Here is an 18375-nt window from a genome sequence, read left to right as displayed (position 1 = left end):
GAGGGCACCTGTAAACTCATCCTGCTGCCCGGAGCTGTGCCCAGCCAGCGCTGGCACTGCCAGGGGAGACAGCGAGCTCCTGCTGCCCATGCCAAGGAGGAGGAGGCAGTCCGTGAGGTGTCGGTGTGATAAAAGTCACCGAGGATTGAGCTGGATTCCAGACTGGTCATTTATAACCAGAACATGAGCTTCCATTAAAGGCAAACGCTCCCCAGGGACGTGGCTGCTCTGTGTCACATCTCTGCTGTGGGGTGACAGAGTTTGGGGTGCTGTGGGAGGACAAGGAGCGGGGCTGGGGCTGCTTTGGGTGTGGGTGAACACCTCTGTGGGGTCAGGAGCACCCCTGGCAGGAGGATGGAGCTGCCAGGGCACCAGAAAGAGCCAAGGACCTGCAGAGCTGCAGAGGAGAGGATCCATCACAGGGAGCTCAGCATTTGCTGCCCGGATCTGTGGTGGGACAGGGAGGCAAAGGGACAGGAACGCTAAGGGAAAATCCCATTAACAGCAGGGGGATAACTGTGGGAAAGTCAGATTAACAGGTGGGAGATAACTCTGGGAAAGTCAAATTAACAATAGGGGCATAGTTGAGGGGAAAGTCAGACTAACAGCAGGGGGATAACTGAGGAAAATCAAATTAACAATAGGGGGATAATTGAGGGGAAAGTCAGATTAACAGCAGGGGGATAACTGCAGGAGGAAGTTCTGGAGCAAAGTGGGAACTCCCCCCAGCAGCACAGGGGATAAATGCCTGATCACCACCAGGGAGGGAGGGAATTTTGCATTGGAGCCCCCAGCAGTGGGAATTGTATCCTTCTCTTGAAGTGAGCTGGAGCAATTTAGCGAAAGACAGAAGCAGGATAACCTGAGGGCTCCTCACAAGGGTTTCTTAAGGAGCTGGCATAAAATTCACGCCCTGCTGTGGCCCAGCAAAACCCCACAGTGCTGCAGGGAAATGAATTCCTGCCTCGTGCTGTGGCACCAGTGAACCTTTGCCTCCTTGGGATGTGGGAGGCTGCAGGGACAGGGAGTATCCGTGGATTTAAACGGTTTTATGGACAACAGATTTTTAAAATAGAGGCAGTAGAAGCAAAGAGAAGAACGTGCTGTTTAAATTCCATGACCTAACAGTGGTGGGTGCTGGAGAAGTCCGTGAGGAGCAGATGCCAGGAGGGTGCAGAGCTCTCCTGCTGTGTCCTCCTGCCATTGCTGGCCAGGGCTGGGCTGGATGGACCTTGCAGCAGCCCATGGGGAAATTCCCACTTTTGGGCTGCTCCCAAGCACCTCCCAAGCCCTGTTTGGCTGCTCCCTGCTTTTCCTCTGCTCTCCCACTGAAGCCTCTTTGAATCCTGCCGTGATGCTCTGGGTCAGACCAAAGGAAAACACGCTCAGAGAAAAGATCAGCTTTTCCAGCAAACATAATTATGTCTGAGTGAAGCAAGCTCAGACGTGGCCTGCCAGCTTCCCCTGTGCTATAAAAAGAACAGGAAACGCATTACAAAAGTCATTATCTCTGCAGAGCAGCTCCAAGGGGAAGCATTGCCCCTGCATCTCAAAGGTCGGGCAGCAAACCCGCCCGGCAGGCTGGGGTGGAGAACGCCCTGCTCCAGGTGTCTGAGCTGCCTCATTCCTGGATTCCAGAGCCCTGCTCCAGGTGTCTGAGCTGCCTCATTCCTGGATTCCAGAGCCCTGCTCCAGGTGTCTGAGCTGCCTCATTCCTGGATTCCACAGCCCTGCTCCAGGTGTCTGAGCTGCCTCATTCCTGGATTCCACAGCCCTGCTCCAGGTGTCTGAGCTGCCTCATTCCTGGATTCCAGAGCCCTGCTCCAGGTGTCTGAGCTGCCTCATTCCTGGGCTTCCACAGTGCCAAACCTGCCCGGAGACGGGCACAGCCCTGGGCAGAACCCCCTCCCAGGAGTTACATCCTGCCTGGGCTCCAGCACCTAAAGAGGTTCAAAGAGGGCTGGAGGGGATTTTGGACAAGGGATGGGGAGACAGGATCCAGGGAATGGCTCCCACTGCCTGAGGGCAGGGATGGATGAGATATTGGGCAGGAATTGTTCCCTGGCAGGGTGGGCAGCCCTGGCACAGGTGCCCAGAGCAGCTGTGGGTGCCCCTGGATCCCTGGCAGTGCCCAAGGCCAGGCTGGACAGGGCTGGGAGCACCTGGGGCAGTGGGAGGTGTCCCTGTCAGGGTAGGGGGTTGGAACTGATGATTTTTAAGGTCCCTTCTAACCCAAACCAGCACAGGATTCCAGGATCTCGGTCACACTCGCCCTTGGGGCAGTCAGTGCTGGGATAAAGCACTGCGGGGTGGGAGGAAGCAGGGGACCACTGGTGACTGTGCTCACACCTTCACACCCCCTGAGACCGACTGTGCTCACACCTTCACACCCCCTGGATTCTGCAGCTCCCACAGCCTTCCCCAGTTTGCCAAGGATGCCCAGAGGAAGGACAGCAGAGGTGTCCCAGTGTCACACCGCAGCCTGCACCCCAAAAAGTCCCCCTGGCTGCTCTGAGTCCAGCCAGGAGATTTTGGCTGATGTGGGGACTCCTCAAGGCTTCCTGGAGTCCCATTTTGGGGATGGGCAGTGGCACACGTGGCCTGGTGGGTGCCTCTCCAGTAAGAGCTGCTCTTGGCGGTGCTGCGAGGGTGATGTCATTTTGGCACTCTGGAGAAATTCCTGTGCCTCAGTTTACCTCTGAAGAGGGCAATCATAAGGTGTTTCCAGGTTGTTTCTGGGGTGTCAGAGCCAAGGTCCTGCGGACTTCCCTGGGATGCTCCCACGGTGGATGTCACCCAAAAGTGACAAGTCTGTGTCTCCCATCCCAAAAGGGACAAATCTGAGTCTCCCATCCCAAAAGTGACAAATCTGTGTCTCCCATCCCAAACGGGACAAATCTGAGTCTCCCATCCCAAAAGTGACAAATCTGGGTCTCCCATCCCAAACGGGACAAGTCTGTGTCTGCCATCCCAAAAGTGACAAATCTGTGTCTCCCATCCCAAACGGGACAAATCTGGGTCTCCCATCCCAAACAGGACAAATCTGAGTCTCCCATCCCAAACGGGACAAGTCTGTGTCTGCCATCCCAAAAGTGACAAATCTGGGTCTCCCATCCCAAACGGGACAAGTCTGTGTCTGCCATCCCAAAAGTGACAAATCTGTGTCTCCCATCCCAAACAGGACAAGTCTGTGTCTGCCATCCCAGGGCTGGGGCTGGGGCGGATTTGCACCTCTGGGACAGAGCGGATGGGAAGCAGCTGCCCCTGGGCGGGCACAGGGCACCCGGGGCGGGCTCCCTCGGACCCCGCCGGGCCGTGCCCGCAGGGGCAGGGCCACGAAGGGTTAAAGCTGGCTGGTGTGCCGCTGCCGAGGGCTCTGCGAGGTGCGCTGTGACATTCGCACTTCCTCTTGGCGCGGCGGGGATGCTGCTGCGCCCGCCGCGCTGAGCGGCTGCGGTGGCACCATGGGCAGCCGGCGGGGCACGGCCGGGCTGCCGGGGCGCTGCGCTGCCATCGCCCTGCTGGGGCTGCTCTGCGACGCCCTGGGGCTGCTCTTCCTCCTGCTGGGCATCTCGGCTCCCCTCAGCTCCTGGGACTTCTTCGTTTACGGGGGGGCCCTGCTGCTGGCCTTCAGCCTCGTCTTCTGGGTCTTCTGGTACACCTTCAACATCGAGGTGCCCCTCGGGGAGCTGCAGGGCCGCTGAGCCCCGGCGGCACCCAGAGCAGCGCCCAGGGGTGAGCAGCACCCAGGAGGGACGGGGGTGAGCTGCTGGTGCTGCCAGCGCCAGGCCTGGGGCACAGGACGGGCACAGGTACGCTGGGGATGGGGGGCTGTGAGATGCTGGAGCATGTCCAGGGGAACAGCGAGGCTGGAGAGGGGCCGGGAGCACCAACCCTGGGAGGAACCCCCGAGGGAGCTGGGGGGGCTCAGCCTGGGGAAAAGGAGACTCAGGGGTGAGCCCAGCGCTCCCCACAGCTCCTGAGAGCTCCTGTGCCCAGCTGGGGTTGAGCTCTGTCCCCAGGAGCTGACAGAACCAGAGCACACAGCCTCCAGCTGTGCCCAGGGAAATCCAGGTTGGATATCAGGAAAAAGTTTTCACAGAAAGGTGATAAAGTTCTGGAATGGCTGCTGGGGAGGTGGGGGAGTCCCCATCCCTGGGTGTGTTTGACAGAGCCTGGATGTGGCACTGGGTGCCAGGGTTTGGTTGAGGTGTTGGGGATGGGCTGGACTTGATGATCTTGGAGGTCTCTTCCAACCCAGTGATTTTGTGAATTCTGTGATTCTGTGATTCTGGAATTTTGGGATTCTGTGAATTCTGTGATTCTGTGATTCTGGAATTTTGGGATTCTGTGAATTCTGGGATTCTGTGAATTCTGGGATTCTGGGATTCTGTACCCACAGCTCAGCATGCTCGGGGGTACTTGCCTGGTGTGGGGGATACAGAGGTCCTGGCAGAGCTTCCTGCTGGTGACAGGCACTCTCAGGTGTAATATTAGACTTTGAAGTGCTCTGGGATGGATTAACGATGGACAGGAAGCTGGTTTGATGAGATGAGTTAATTCTGGGAGGGATTTTTGCAGTTGGTGGGTGGCTGTTGTCTGGGGTGTAATTCCTCGGTGCTTCCCAACAGATGCTGCTGGGAGAGGAGGGTCCTGCAGAGCTGCTGCTCTCTGTGACAGCTTTGTGCCTCAGCAGGACAAGGAGCACGAGCCACGCCTGGCCACCCACCCTGGGCAAACAGGGAGAGCCAAAAGCATAATCCAGCACCAGAACCTCTGTGTGAGGTGTGAGGGAGCAAACCCAGCTGCTCCTGCGTGCCCCCATCACAGCCTGGGTGCTGCAGGGAGGCTTTGCCCAACGGGGAATGTTTTCCCAGCAAAGCAAAGGGGAGCAGTGAAAATCCAAGTGAAAGTTGTGTCACCAAGGCACGGCTCTGATGTGCTGCAGGAGCCTGGTGACAACTGCTGAGCACACAGAGATGGGGACAAAGTGCCAGGCTTGAACCTTGGCTCTGAGATTAGGCCTTGTTAAACTCAGGCTTGTCTGGAACATGCCTGGCTGGTTTGGCAGCCACCCAAGGGGCAGAGAGGTCAGGTCCTGCCTGGTATCTGCAGCCTGGTCCTGCTGCAGGGATGGTGTCCTCCTTCCTGCCAGCACCTGGGGATGCTCTCCTGGGAAACAAGTGGAATAAGTAAGTGAAATAAGTGAAATGAGTAAGTGAAATAAGTGAAATAAGTGAAATTAAATAAGTGAAATAAGTGAAATTAAATAAGTGAAATAAGTGAAATAAGTGAAATCAAGAGCAGCCCCACAGTGCCTGGAGCTGCTCATGGCAAAGGAGGTGACAGCAGAAGATGTCCCAGCCATGCCCCACAGCAAGAACCAGCCAAGGAGGATGGGTTTGAGCAGAGAAGGAGGCAGAGGTGGGGGAGATGTCCCCAGTGCCACAGGGTGAGTGGCAGAGCACAGCCAAACTCAGCTCACCGCCAGCATCTGAGCCGGGCCAGTGTCCCAGGCAGGGACATTGCAGTGACATTCCCCACCAGTGTCCCAGGCAGGGGCATTGCAGTGACATTCCCCACCTGTGAGTCGCAGCAGGGACAGCTGAGATTCTTTTTCATCATTTCCTGATTTCCCCTTGATTTCCTCTCTCGTTGACAGTGGCCATGGGGACAGACCTGGTTTCCCTGGAGTGGAGGTTCCTGTGTGACCCACGCTGCTCCCCAGCCCAGGGTGCCCAGGCCAGGAGTTGAGCCTTGCCCTCACCAGCTCCCAGGGGGTTTTTCCACCCCTGTGCCCTTGGCACTTGGTCCTTCAGGAATTTCCTTGATGTGCCTCGGGATAAGAAGCTGGGACAAGCCCCAGCGGGATCCTGCAGCTGCAGAGAAGGAAGGGCAGCAGCAGCCCACACCCTCCTTTATTTGCTCGGGGTTTTTCATTGCCAGTGCCGAGCCCGTCAATGCAGCCCGTAAAACCCGGCCGGGGCTCTGCCACCACGCCAGGCTGTCCCCTGCCTGGCTGTGGCACTCGGGGACAGCATCCAGGGAGCCCAGAGGGGCCTGGGCCAGTTCCACGGGTCCCTCCTGCCCCCGGGTGATGGGGCACAGCCTCCCAAGCAGAGCTTCTGGGGACAAAGGCACTGCCAGCACCTGGGACCGGCTGCTCCTGTGCCAGGGCATGGTTTGGGCATGGATTGGGGATGGGGAGGGGCAGAGGGTGATTCCCACATGGAAAAATGCTGCCAGCCCTGTGCCTGGACCCCTGGGATGGGTGCAGGGGGTGGAGGCAGTCCCGTGGAAGGGCAGAGGCTGCCAGAGCACCAGCACAGCCTGGGAGAGCAGAGCCTGGCACTGCCCTGCTCGCGGGTTTTCCCCTCTCTGAGCCCCCCCTGCTCTGTGACAGTCCCCAGCTCACCTGGGCCGTTCCCCAGCAGGTGAGTGTGGGCACACGTGCACAAATCAAGCCCAAACCCATCTGTACTTGTGTGCAAGGTGCCTTCAGCATCCCCCACCTCCATCAGGCTGGCTCAGGGTGACAAAGGGACAGGCAGGACGTGGTGGCTTCAACGTCCCTCACGCACAGGCAGGAGCAGCCAGCCAGGCCCAGAAGGACAGGAAACCTCCCAGCTGTGTGCCCACGGCAGGGACCGTGAGATTCCTCCTGTCGTGACCCTGCACACCCCAGCACCCCCAGAGCAGCAGCTCTGATGGTCCCCAGCGTCCTTCCCATGCCAGGGATGCCTCTCCTTCCCTCTCCTGCTGTCCCTGATCCTCAGGCTGGGCAGAGCCCACTCCTGACAGCCCCAGTGGGAGAACAGGAGTGGCTGAAGCCCCTGTGGTCGCTGCACTGGGAGCACTGGCCCAGCCCCAGTGAGATATTGACCCAAGGGCTTATTTTTCCCTCTGGGGTTTTGTGGTTTTGTGCTTGCTCTGCTCCAGCCTGGGGGTGGTTCCGGATCCTTGGGCTTGGCACAGCCCCTGGCCATGGCACCGAGCCCACATGGGCACTGGGAGCCAGAGCTGCCTCTGCTCCCTGACCAGTCTGTGCTCCCCAGACACCCCAGTGACACCAATGGCCCAGCAGCGCTGAAAACACAGCCCCAAAATGCTGTGGGGTGGCTCCAGGAGTCCCCTCTGTGACCTGCCCCTGCTCTCAGCAGCCCGGGCTCCTTCCCACCCTCCCCTGCCATGGATCCCTCACTGGGCACCGGGACAGGGACCAGGGCAGCCCTGGCAGTGCCAGGGGTGTGCTGGTGAGTCTGGATCTTCCAGGCAGGGAAAATCCTCCTGTTGTGCCCCAGTGTTACCAGCCTCACTCATATCTGGAGCTGGGCTGATCCTGAGTATCCCTGGGCATCCCTTTGGCACCCCGGAGTCTGCTGGGGCTTCTGCCTGCTGGGAAATGAGCCCCTGAGTCCCAGTGCTTTGATTCCACAGGCCTTTATTGAAGAGAACTTCCATTTCTGAGCTATTATCAGGGGTTTTTAAGGCATTCACATCTCTCACATCTCCTTTCACTCTGTTTATAGGGAGAGAGGAAAGGACAGGCGTGGATGTCCGGAGGGAGCAGAGGAAGAGGAGCAGCTCCCCACAAGGACTCTGCTGTGCTGCCCTTGTACAGCCAGCACGGAGGGAGCTGTGTCACCCTGCTGTGCTGGGGACACTGGCACAGCTGCTCAGGACAGCCCCTGAAGGGTGGGCACCCCCTGAAGGGTGGGCACCCCCTGAAGGACGGACAATGGGACACGGATTCATTCTTTCCCCTGCAAATAGAAAATCATGTCGAGAGGATCTCCGAGGTTTCCGAGGTTCCTGGACACTGAAGCCGCTGCCAGGAGATCGGGAGCCTTATCAGCGCGATAAGCGGCTGTGCTATCTCCGCAGCCCTGCCCAGCGCCCCGGGCAGTGCCAGCCCTGCCAGGGCAGCCCGCCAGACCCGCACATGCAGGAAGGGCACAGCCCGCAGCAGGGGTTTGATGGAATAAAGGCTCTGGGCTGCCCCTGCTGCCTCCCGAGCCGCCTTTGCCCGCGGGCTGGCGAGGCACCGGCGCCCCTGACCTGCCAGGGAACCCCAAACTCCTGCTGCAGCCGGCTGCTGGGGTGGGGGGCCAGCAGGATGCGCACATCCTGGAGGAACAGGTTCTGCCAGGCTGCACAGCTCCAGCCCCCCCGAGCTGCGGCTCCCCGGGCGGGTCCAGCAGCGCCGAGCCGCGGGGATGGGATCGGGGCCGCGGGGATGGGCTCGGAGCCAGGGGGATGGGATCGGGGCTGCGGGGATGGGATCGGGGCCACGGGGATGGGATCGGAGCCAGGGGGATGGGATCGGGGCTGCGGGGATGGGATCGGAGCTCCGGGGATGGGATCGGAGCCAGGGGGATGGGATCGGGGCCACGGGGATGGGATCGGAGCTCCGGGGATGGGCTCGGGGCTCCGGGGATGGGATCGGGGCCACGGGGATGGGATCGGGGCCACGGGGATGGGATCGGAGCTGCGGGGATGGGCTCGGAGCTGCGGGGATGGGCTCGGGGCTGCGGGGATGGAACCCGAGCCGCGGGGATGGGTCCGAGCCGCGGGGATGGCTCCAGCCCTGCTCCTGTCCCCGTGATCCCTCATTTTGGGATGCCCACCCCTGCCGTGGGCACTGGGGTCACAGTGGGACAGTGGCTGAGCCCCCCAGGCACTGCCAAGCCTGTGGGCACAGAAACCACCCGGCTCTGCAAGGCCCAGGAGAGGAACCCACCCAGGGCCGTGGAGTGGGCAGTGGAGAGAGTGGACAATGAAGAAGGGTGGGCAGTGGAGAGGGTGGACAATGGGAAAGGAAGGACAATCGGACAATGGAGAGGATGGGCAGTGGAGAATCTGCCACGTGCTGGAGATGGAGCCAAGAGGATCTTGGCTGGAGAGCCCCAGGGGTAGGGACAGCCAGGTCGGTGTCACCCCCTATCCGTGTCCCACACCGGCCTGGCCCAACCCAGCCCCAGTCCCAGCCTCAGCCCCAATTCCCAGCCCCAGCCCAGCCCTAATCCCAGCCCAAATTCTAGCCCAGCCCCAATTCCAGCCCAGCCCTAATCCCAGCCCCAATTCCCAGCCCAGCCCCAATTCCCAGCCCCAATCCCAGCCCAGCCCAGCCCCAGCTCAGGCCCAGTCCCAGATCCAGCCTGGCCCAATCCCAGCCCCAATTCCCAGCCCAACCCCAATTCCCAGCCCCAGTCCCAGCCCAGCCCAGCCGCAGCAGCCGCGGCTCTCCGGGCTGGAGCCTGCTGCTCAATTATTGATGGCCAGCTCTGGCTGATGGAGCTGGGGCTCTCTGAGCCGCTCCCTAATGGAGCTGCAGCCGTGCCTGCCCAGCCGGCACTCCTGGGCCGCCCAATTCCCACTGCTGCCATCCCCGTGCCAGGGCAGTGCCACCTCCTGCCGCTAACGAGGCGCGACGCAGCCTCTGCCGGGGCTCTGAGCTGCAGAGAGCAGAGCTGGGCTGGGCCAGGGCAGGGCTGCTCCGTCGGGCAGTGGCACACGCTGGCACCTGCCGGGATGGTGATGGAGCAGCCACAGCCCAGCTGAGATCAGCCCGGGGGGAGCAGGGCACAGCTGGCACAGCTGGGGCACAGCTGGGGCACCGCACGGGCTGCACAGAGCCCAGCTCTAGGCAGAGGAGGGCAGGGGGTGGCAGGGACAGCGGGGCTGTGCCAGCCCCGGCTCAGGGAGCAGGGTGGGCTCCGTGCCTGCAGGGCCATCAGCCGGGATCTGAGCGCAGCCCGGCCTTCCCCAGCTGCGGGAGAGCCGCCGCTGCCTCCCCGCACTCCATCAGGCAAGAATTGGCAATAATCCACAGGCAATTATCGCCCTAATGGGCTCTTGGGTCACCTGGCTGTGCACGCCGCTGGGCACGGCCTCGGGTGACCCCTGCCAGGCAGGGGCTGGGGGCTCTGGGCTGCCCTGGCCGAGCAGTGCCACCCCATGGGAAATGCTCTCCTGGCCTCCCTGGCTGTCCCCCTGCCCGTGCCCGGCCCTGGCACAGCAGCAGACGCCCCCAGCCCCTCCCAGCGCTGCAGCTCTGCCAGTGCCCACTGCCCTCCCAAATATCTCCGGGGCTGCAGCCGCCCTGTGCCCCCTCCCACAGAGGGGCTGCTGCCCTGGCACCCTGCAGGCTGCCCAGGCAGATAATAATAATAGGGTTTATTATTAAACAATGGGGCAGGGACACGTCATGACCAGGTCAGCATTTCTTATGAAACAGGGTTTCCATTCCAGTGCGGTGTCTCAGACACTTTTCACACAGGGCCGGGGTCACGGCACCCCAGGCTTGGGTGGGGACACTGGCACAGGGCTGGGGGAGTGCAGGAACATCACAGCGAGCAGCAGGGCAGCAGGGCAGTGTCCCCAGCTGTGACCCCAGGCATGGCAGGGGACACCAGCAGCTCCCCTCCCCACACTGCTCCCCCTCCCCAGCCCCACGCTGTCCTGATTTGGTGCCCTGAAAAGCCCTGCCCGGTCCCAAAGCCACCTTGATGGCACTGCTGACCCCGTTTGTGCCTCCCTCAGGAGCATAGGAACCCTGGGCCAGCCCTGTGCCCCACTGCCACCTCCCATGGGGGACAGCCAGGGACGTCCTGCTCACCCTGGGGTGACAGTGGGAGATGTCCTGCTGGGGCTGCCTGTGGGGTGGGGTGAGCTGGGCTCCCCTCCCACCCCATGGCGCTGCAGGCAGGCTGGCAGAGGGCAGGGTGAGCTCGGCAGGGCCAGAATCACTCTCGCCATCCTCTGGTCCGCCTGTCCTCATGCCCGGCAGCCGCAGGCTCTGGTTTCTTCATCCCAGGATGGAAGCTGTGAGTTTCTGCTCCAGGCTGGCTGCATCTCCATGATCCCGATGCCCTGGGAGCTCGGGGACCTCCAGAGCCCCACAGCCTGGACCCCCAGAGCCCCTGGCTGTGCCCGGTGCCACCCAGAGCTGGGCAGGAGCAGCACGGCCCTGCAGGTGCTGTCCCAGCAGGATCCCTCCACAGACACCCTGCAGGAAGCCACCAGCAGGCTCTGGCTGGCCGTATCTTAACCAGAAGGGACAGAAAATGCCACCAGCGACACTTCGAGCAGCTGGAGACCCGCAGGAAGGTCTGAGAGCCCGCTCAGTCCCCGGCCAGATGAGAGAGCTCCACCCGGAGCCGCTCCTGGGCGTTCTCCAGGAGCCCTCGGAGAGCGGCTCCAGCCCGGCTGTGTCCCGGCAGCAGCGCCGCCCCCGCGGGGTCCCGGCGGGGCTACACGTCCCTCCTGACCAGCAGCAGCCAGGGCAGCACGGCCGCCAGCAGGGCCACGGTGAGGACGAGCATCACGGCCAGGGCCATGGGGGACTGGCAGCACCGCAGCCCCAGCGCCGCCTCCTCGCCGCCGCTCCCGGGCAGCGAGCCGCGCTCCGCGGCCACGGGCGGCGCGCCGCGCTCGCCGATGATGAAGATGTGCGCTTCGCGGGCCAGCGGCCCCGCCGGGCACCGCTCCGGGCTCTGCAGCGGCACCACGAAGCGGCTGGGCACCAGCAGCGCCTTGCTGGCCTCGCCCTTGGCCAGCTGCGACAGGGAGGACGGCGCCAGAGGCACCGGGCCGGCGCCCTCGGGCGGCCACGGAGCCTTCTTCTCGCTGAGGAAGGTGACGAAGCGGCACACGGGGCACACGATGCTGCTCTGGACGCGCCCGTCCAGCTTGGCCGACAGCAGGCACTTCACCAGGCAGTCGTGGCAGAAGGTGTGGCCGCAGCTGAGCCGCCGGTGCGTGGCCTCCAGGGGCTGGAACTTCTCGTAGCACACGGGGCACTCGGCCGGGGCGGCCTCCTTGCCGGGGCAGGGCTCGGACATCGCTGCTGCGCTGGGAGAGGCACCAGGGCTTAATCAGGCACCGTCCGTCTCCTCCTCGCTGCTCTCTCGGCACTGCCCTTCGCCCTCTCAGCGTGGCATGGGTGCCTGGCACGGCTCAGCCCGGCTCAGCCTCCCCGCGCTGCCCCTGGGCAGGGATGGTGGGAGGCTCTCGGCTCCAGAGCCCTGCGGGGCAAAAATCCCTGGCTGCCAGAGCACAGGGGCAGCGGGCTGAGCCCCTGCACAGAGCCGTGCCTGAGGGATTCCTGGTACAGAAATTCCAGGCCCAGGCTGTGCCATTCCTAGTACAGAAATTCCAGGCTCAGGCTGTGCCATTCCAGGCTCAGGCTGTGCCATTCCTGGTACAGAAATTTCAGGCTGAGGCTGTGCCCTGCATCTCCCCAGGCACGAAGGGAGAGGGCAGAGAGGAGGAGGGAGAGGGCAGAGAGGAGAAGGGAGAGGGCAGAGAGGAGGAGGGAGAGGGCAGAGAGGAGAAGGGAGAGGGCAGATGTCTGGTTTAGCCCTCCCAGAGCAGCTCTGGAGCCAGACCTGCATGAAGCTGCAGGTTTTTCCAGACCTGGTGGCGTTTCCACACCCCGCCCAGCCTGCAGCCCTTTTCTCACGCAGGACTGTGCCGTGGGCACCCTCCCAGCCCATCTGGGGTGCTGCCATCCTCCTGCAGGGCTGTCGCCGCTGCCCCGGGCACCGGGAGCCCCCTCCCCAGGCAGGGAACAGCCCCGGGCTCCTGCCCTGGCTCGGGAGGGATCAGGGACGGCTGCTCCCTCCCTCACCCCAAAATCCCCTTACCTGTGGGGCCCCAGGACAGCGGCCCCTCCATGCAGGGCTGTCCCCAGGCACGGGGCTGGCCCGGGAGAGCTCGGGGACAGCCCGGGGACAGCCGGGGCGGCCGCGGCTGAGCCGGGCGCGTTGCGCAAAGGCTGAGCGGGGCCAGGGCAGGGCCGGGCCGGGCCGGTCCCGCGGAGTGAATGCGGAGGAACCCGTCCGCCTTTAAAGGCTCCCGCCGGGCCAGGGAGGGGGCGAGAGCTGCGTCAGGCGTGGGGAGGGACTCGGGCACGGTCCTGCCTGCCCGGGTCACTGCAGAGCCCGGCACTGAAAGGGTGCCCGGAGCCGGCGGGGCGGCGCGGGGCTAGCTGCACATCCTGCATGGGTGCTGCACATCCTGCACATCCTGCACGGGTCCTGCACATCCTGCACATCCTGCACGGGTCCTGCACATCCTGCACATCCTGCACGGGTGCTGCACATCCTGCACGGGTGCTGCACGGGTGCTGCAGCAGGGCTGGACTACTCACCCCCGCTGCCCGTCCTTCACCCTGCCCTCATCTTCCTCACCCCATCACTGCCCATCTCTCACCCTGCCCTCATCTTCCTCACCCCATCACTGCCCATCTCTCACCTGCTCTCATCTTCCTCACCCCATCACTGCCCGTCCCTCTGCCTGCCCTCCTCACCCCCATCACTGCCCCCCTGCAGTCCCACCGGAGCCCCGGGTGACACTGAAGGGCCCAGCAAAGCCCCCCGAGCAGCCACGGGGGGCTCTGCTCTTGTGTCCCTGCCCGGGGGGCTTCCAGCCCCTCCCCAAACCGAGCTCCAGGCGCAGCAGGAGCTCCACGGGCTCAGGGCGAGCAGCAGCCCCTCCTTGGCCACCCCAGCACCTGCGGGTGGCTCATGAGCCACCTCTGGCCACGGGCAGGTGGAACCCCCCAGAGAAGGTTCCTATCACCCCACCCATCCCCGAGTGCCACCTGTGCCTCGGCTGCCCAGGAGGGCTCTTCCCTGCACAGCCCTGTGAAAGCTGCCCCAGCCCAGCACTTTGGAGCCCCCCTGGCACCCCCAGCCCACCTTTCATCTTGCAGGGACCTGGACGCTGTTTGCCACACCAAGGAGGCCCTGGCATGCACACAGCGGCCCCAGGGCATTCAGGAAGGTGCCAGGGCTCTGTGGGGCAGAGGGCAGGGGCTGACCCTGGCACCCAGAGCCCGGTGAGAAAGGCGGGCAGTGCCTCCGTGGGCCGGGCAGGCTCGGGCAGGGCCGGGCGTGGGCAGCAGTATCAGTCACCGTGGGTGCAGGGCGCACGTGGAAGTGTGGGTGCAGCCCCACAGGGCACCCCGGGGCCCTCAGGGGTGCCTCGCCAGCCCTGGGCCCTGTCCCTGCCTGCAAGGGCACCCTGAGCACAGCAGCACCTTCCTCACCTCCCAGGCTCGGGGTTGGGCTGCTCCACTCCCCATCCCAGTTCTCCTATCCCAGTTCTCCTTATCCCAGTTCTTATCCCAGTTCTCCTATCCCAGTTCTCCCTATCCCAGTTCTCCCTATCCCAGTTCTCCTATCCCAGTTCTTATCCCAGTTCTCCTATCCCAGTTCTCCCTATCCCAGTTCTCCCTATCCCAGTTCTCCTATCCCAGTTCTCCCTATCCCAGTTCTCCTATCCCAGTTCTTATCCCAGTTCTCCTATCCCAGTTCTCCCTATCCCAGTTCTCCTATCCCAATTCTTATCCCAGTTCTCCTTATCCCAGTTCTTATCCCAGTTCTCCTATCCCAATTCTCCCTATCCCAGTTTCTCCTCTCCCAGTTCTGTGGAGAGCATCAGAAAGTGAAGGTGAAACCTCTCCAGGGAGGTTTTGCAAGGGCTGAGCTTGCACCTTCCCTCCTGGGACAGACAGACATCCCCTTCTCCGTCCCGGCATAGACAGACAGACATCCCCATCCCCTCCTCCCTCCTGGGACAGACAGACAGACATCTCCATCCCTACTCCCTCTGGCAGTTGCTCGCACACACACAGATTTGGGACAGATTTGGGGCAGGTTTGGGGCAGGTTTGGGGCGGGTTTGGGGCAGATTTGGGGCAGGTGTGGGGACAGTTTGAGGCCGGTTTGGGGCGGGTTTGGGGCGGTGAGCACTCCCCAGCCCCAGTTTCCCCCTGCTGGCCCGGCTGGGTGGCAATTCCCGTTTCCCATAGCTCGGATGCTCCCCAGCATGAGCTCACGGCTCTGGGCACTGGAGAAACGAGTCTGCCTCCCTGGCAGCCTGGACCACGCCACAGCCCCGGGGCTTTGGGCACCTGGAGCCCTGCCAGCCGCCTCCCTGTCCCCAGGCCGGCCCTGCTCTGCTCCCTCCAGCAGCAGAAACCTCCTGAGGGACAGGGCTGAGCCTGGCAGCGCCTGAAGGACGAGGAACCAAGAACAGAGCGAGTCCCTGAGCCCTGCCTGGGTGTCCCTTGGGTTTGAACAAGCCCAGCTCGTGGCCAGTGCTTCAGCCCCCAGAGCAAGGCTCCAGCACCCTTGGGTGCAAGCAGGAAGGGGGCTCCAGGCTCAGCTCCTCTCCACACACCACAATGAGAATTTCCTGCGCTGAGCTCGTGGCTGCCGGGGACCAAAGGACATTTCTGACCCAGAGGAGGACGCAGCCCTCGCCGAAGGGTGGCCGAGGTCCCTCTCCTGCAGCCCCAGCAGCGCCTGGGAAGAGCTTTGCAGCCTCTGGCAAGGGCAGGAGGGTGCAGAGGCAGCCCCGGGGCTCCACAGCAGCACCTGAACTTTCCCCTGGCTGGGTGCAGAGGAGGACAGTGAGTTATGGGAAAGTGTTTATTTTCAAAGCACATTTAAAGCCCCAAGATTGCTCCACGTCTGAGCCAGGAGTTATGACAGGGCTCGGTATCTCCATCAAATCCACGCTGCAATTCCCTGGGTCCTGAATGAGGAGCCAGGGACATTTCAGTGTCCCCCATCCCTGCACTCAGCTGGGGTTGGGCTCCTGGAGGAAACCCCAGGTGGAATTCTGGCGGCTGGGCTGGGCTGGGTGCAATCCCTGCCTTGGGAATTGTGTAAATGAGTGATCCCCAAAAGCTGCTGAGGGCTCCCCTGCCCTCCTGTCCCAGAGCCAAAAATGCTCCATGCGAGGGTGGCTGCTGTCCCTGTCCCGTGTCCCCGTGTGGGCAGGGCTGCTCGCAGAGGGGAGGGCAGGCTGCCCCTCCTCTCTCTCCTCCATCCTTCCCCCACCACGCCTTTCCCATCCCTCTGGGGGTGCCTGCTGCCTGCCCCATCCCTCCCAGCTCACAGCCAGTCCTCCCAAACCCCCCAGCCTTTCCCCTGGCCGTGTTCAAGCTGCAAAGCTGAGGTTTCACAGGAGTTTCTGCTCGACTCATTCTCCTCCCACCCGTCCCAGCCCCAGCTGGGAATGCGGTGAAGGCAGGAAAGAGTAAATCCATGTTTGAGCCCAGCCCAGGGGGAAATTCCCAGCTAAAGAAGAAGTTCTGTGAAGCAAAATTAATTTTCCAGGGCTGCACTGTGCTGGTGGAAGGCCCAAGAGTTCTGGGCCCTAGGTTCTATCCACTTCCATGCTGTCAAAATAAACTCAAACAGCTGGAAAAGCTGGACAACTTCAGGGGAATCCGAGCTTTTCAAAAGGAGCACAAGCTCACCCATCTTCCCCCACTCTTGCTTTGCTTGAATTCCAGTGGGGAAATCAGCGTTTTTTTCCTGCTGGGGGTGTCCATTCTGCTCCTCAGGCACCCGGCAGGATGGAGCCCACCAGGCGGACCCCCCTGCAGCCCAGGCAGCCCAAAATGCGCAGGGAGAGCTCCGGCTCAGCTTCTCCTGCGGGGGTTCCGCCGTGCCCAGGAGATGGTGCTCTCGGACGGGCTCTGGCACCGGGGAGCCGAGCAGGGAGCGCTGGAGGGTGCCCAGGTGAGGGGGACAGTCCCCAGCAGCCGCCCCTGCCACCGGCATCGAGGGGACCTGCTCTTCCTCCATGGGGCGAATGCTTATCCCACACAAGGAACAGCTGGCTGTGACCCCAAACAGCTGGATGTGCCCCCAAACAGCTGCCTGTGACCCAAACCCTGATGTAACCCCAAACAGCCCGGGGGTCCTGCCCAGCCCCAGACCCTGCAGCCCCTCCCCGGGGTCGGGATGGGGGGCAGCAGATCGAGGGGGAGCACGGCCCGATTGTCCCCTTGCTTGTCACCGTGCCCCGGTGCCCACCCAGCCCCGGTGGGACTCACAGCAGCCCGAGGAGAGCCTGGCACTGCCCCTGTGACCCTGGCAAGCCAGCGCTGCCACCCCAGGGACGCGGTGTCCCGGTGTCCCCAGGCACTGCCCGCCTCCCCCTGGCTGCCCTCCCGCCAGGCAGCTCCCTCCAGCCTCCTGCCAGCAGGGAAGGTGTAGAAACCCCACAGTTCCAGCAGAAAACCCACTGGGATTGGGGTTTGGAGCCTTTTGCCCAAGCGGGATGCTCCCCGTGGCTGCCCAGGGGTGTCAAGGTTTGGGTTTTTCCTTCCAGCCCGGCTCCTGCAGGGCTGGGATTGCAGAGATGCTCCTGCCTCTAACGGGAACACGCGCAGGGCAGCTTCTCAGCCCGCAGCAGCACAGAAAGAAAAGCTCAATAATACCGAATACCCAACATTTAATGGTATTTCCAATCATCTGAAAACACAGTGCTGTGAGTGCAGAGTTTGCGGGCAGAGCTGCTGCAGCCCCTCCAGGGTCACTCCGCTGCCAGCCCAGGTGGGTTCTGGGCAGGAGGATGCTCAGCACAGGGTGGCAGAGGGCAGGAGGGCTCTGTCCCACGGGCTCCGCTCTGCATTTGGCTGCCTGCAGTCAGAATAAGGGAAGGATATTTATATTTCTATTAATAGAAATAAGGAAAATATATTTGTATATATTTATATTTATATATTGAGTCTGCAGTCAAAATAAGGGAAGAATATATTTCTATTTCTATTTCTATTTCTATTTCTATTTCTATTTCTATTTCTATTTCTATTTCTATTTCTAGTTCTAGTTCTAGTTCTAGTTTTAGTTCTAGTTCTAGTTCTAGTTATATAGTTGTAGTTATAGTTATAGTTTAGTTATAGTTATAGTTACAGTTATTTATGATTGTATTTATATTTATTTATAGTTTTATGTTTATAGTTCTATTTATATTTATCCTGCAGTCAAAATAAGGGACATCAGGAAGGATTTCTGCCCTGGGAGGGTGGTCAGGGATTGGAGCAGGAGGCTCAGGGAAGCGGTGGCACCACCACCCCTGCAGGTGCCCGAGGAACACCTGGAGGTGGCACTCAGTGCTCTGGGCTGGTGAGGAGGTGCGGCTTGGGCACAGTTTGGATTCCACGGCCTTGGACAACCCTCCGAGACGGAGATTAACGAGCAAATCGCCCCTCTTCCCCGAACAGCAGCCCCAGCGCCGATTTCCCCCTGCCCGACCTTCCCAGCCGCCTCTCCTCGCTCATCCCCAGCTGCAGCCGCATCTTGAGGGGCCGCACGAGTGGATCCGCAATTCCCAGCCCATAAGCCCTGCCCGGAGCCCCTCACCCGCCCTGTCTGCCCCCTGGGTCTCCGCAGCAGTGCCCGCAAACCCTCCCTGGCCCCCACGCACTGCGGGCCGCCCGCAGCTCCTCCCGCACCCTTTTTGGCCGCAGCCCGCGTCTCCCGGGGGTCGCTCGGGGCGGGTTTGGGGGGGCGGCCGGCGGAGGCTGCGGCAGGAGCCGCTTTGTGCGGCCGCTAATGCTGAGCGACGG

General features: G+C 62.1%; 1 protein-coding gene across 1 annotated transcript; it reads right to left on the bottom strand.

Annotated features, from left to right (window-relative positions):
- Nucleotides 1-11252: 11252 nt before the first annotated feature.
- On the bottom strand, nt 11253-11843 carry RNF222 (ring finger protein 222). The gene has a single exon (XM_021539064.2). The coding sequence runs from the start codon at nt 11841-11843 to the stop codon at nt 11253-11255; it is 591 nt and encodes a 196-aa protein (XP_021394739.2).
- Nucleotides 11844-18375: the final 6532 nt, after the last annotated feature.

This window comes from Lonchura striata, chromosome 19, assembly GCF_046129695.1.
Source record: "Lonchura striata isolate bLonStr1 chromosome 19, bLonStr1.mat, whole genome shotgun sequence".
Lineage (NCBI taxonomy): Eukaryota > Metazoa > Chordata > Aves > Passeriformes > Estrildidae > Lonchura > Lonchura striata.
The sequence above is the reverse complement of the archived record's forward strand: the minus strand, read 5'-3'. Positions and strand labels throughout refer to the sequence as shown.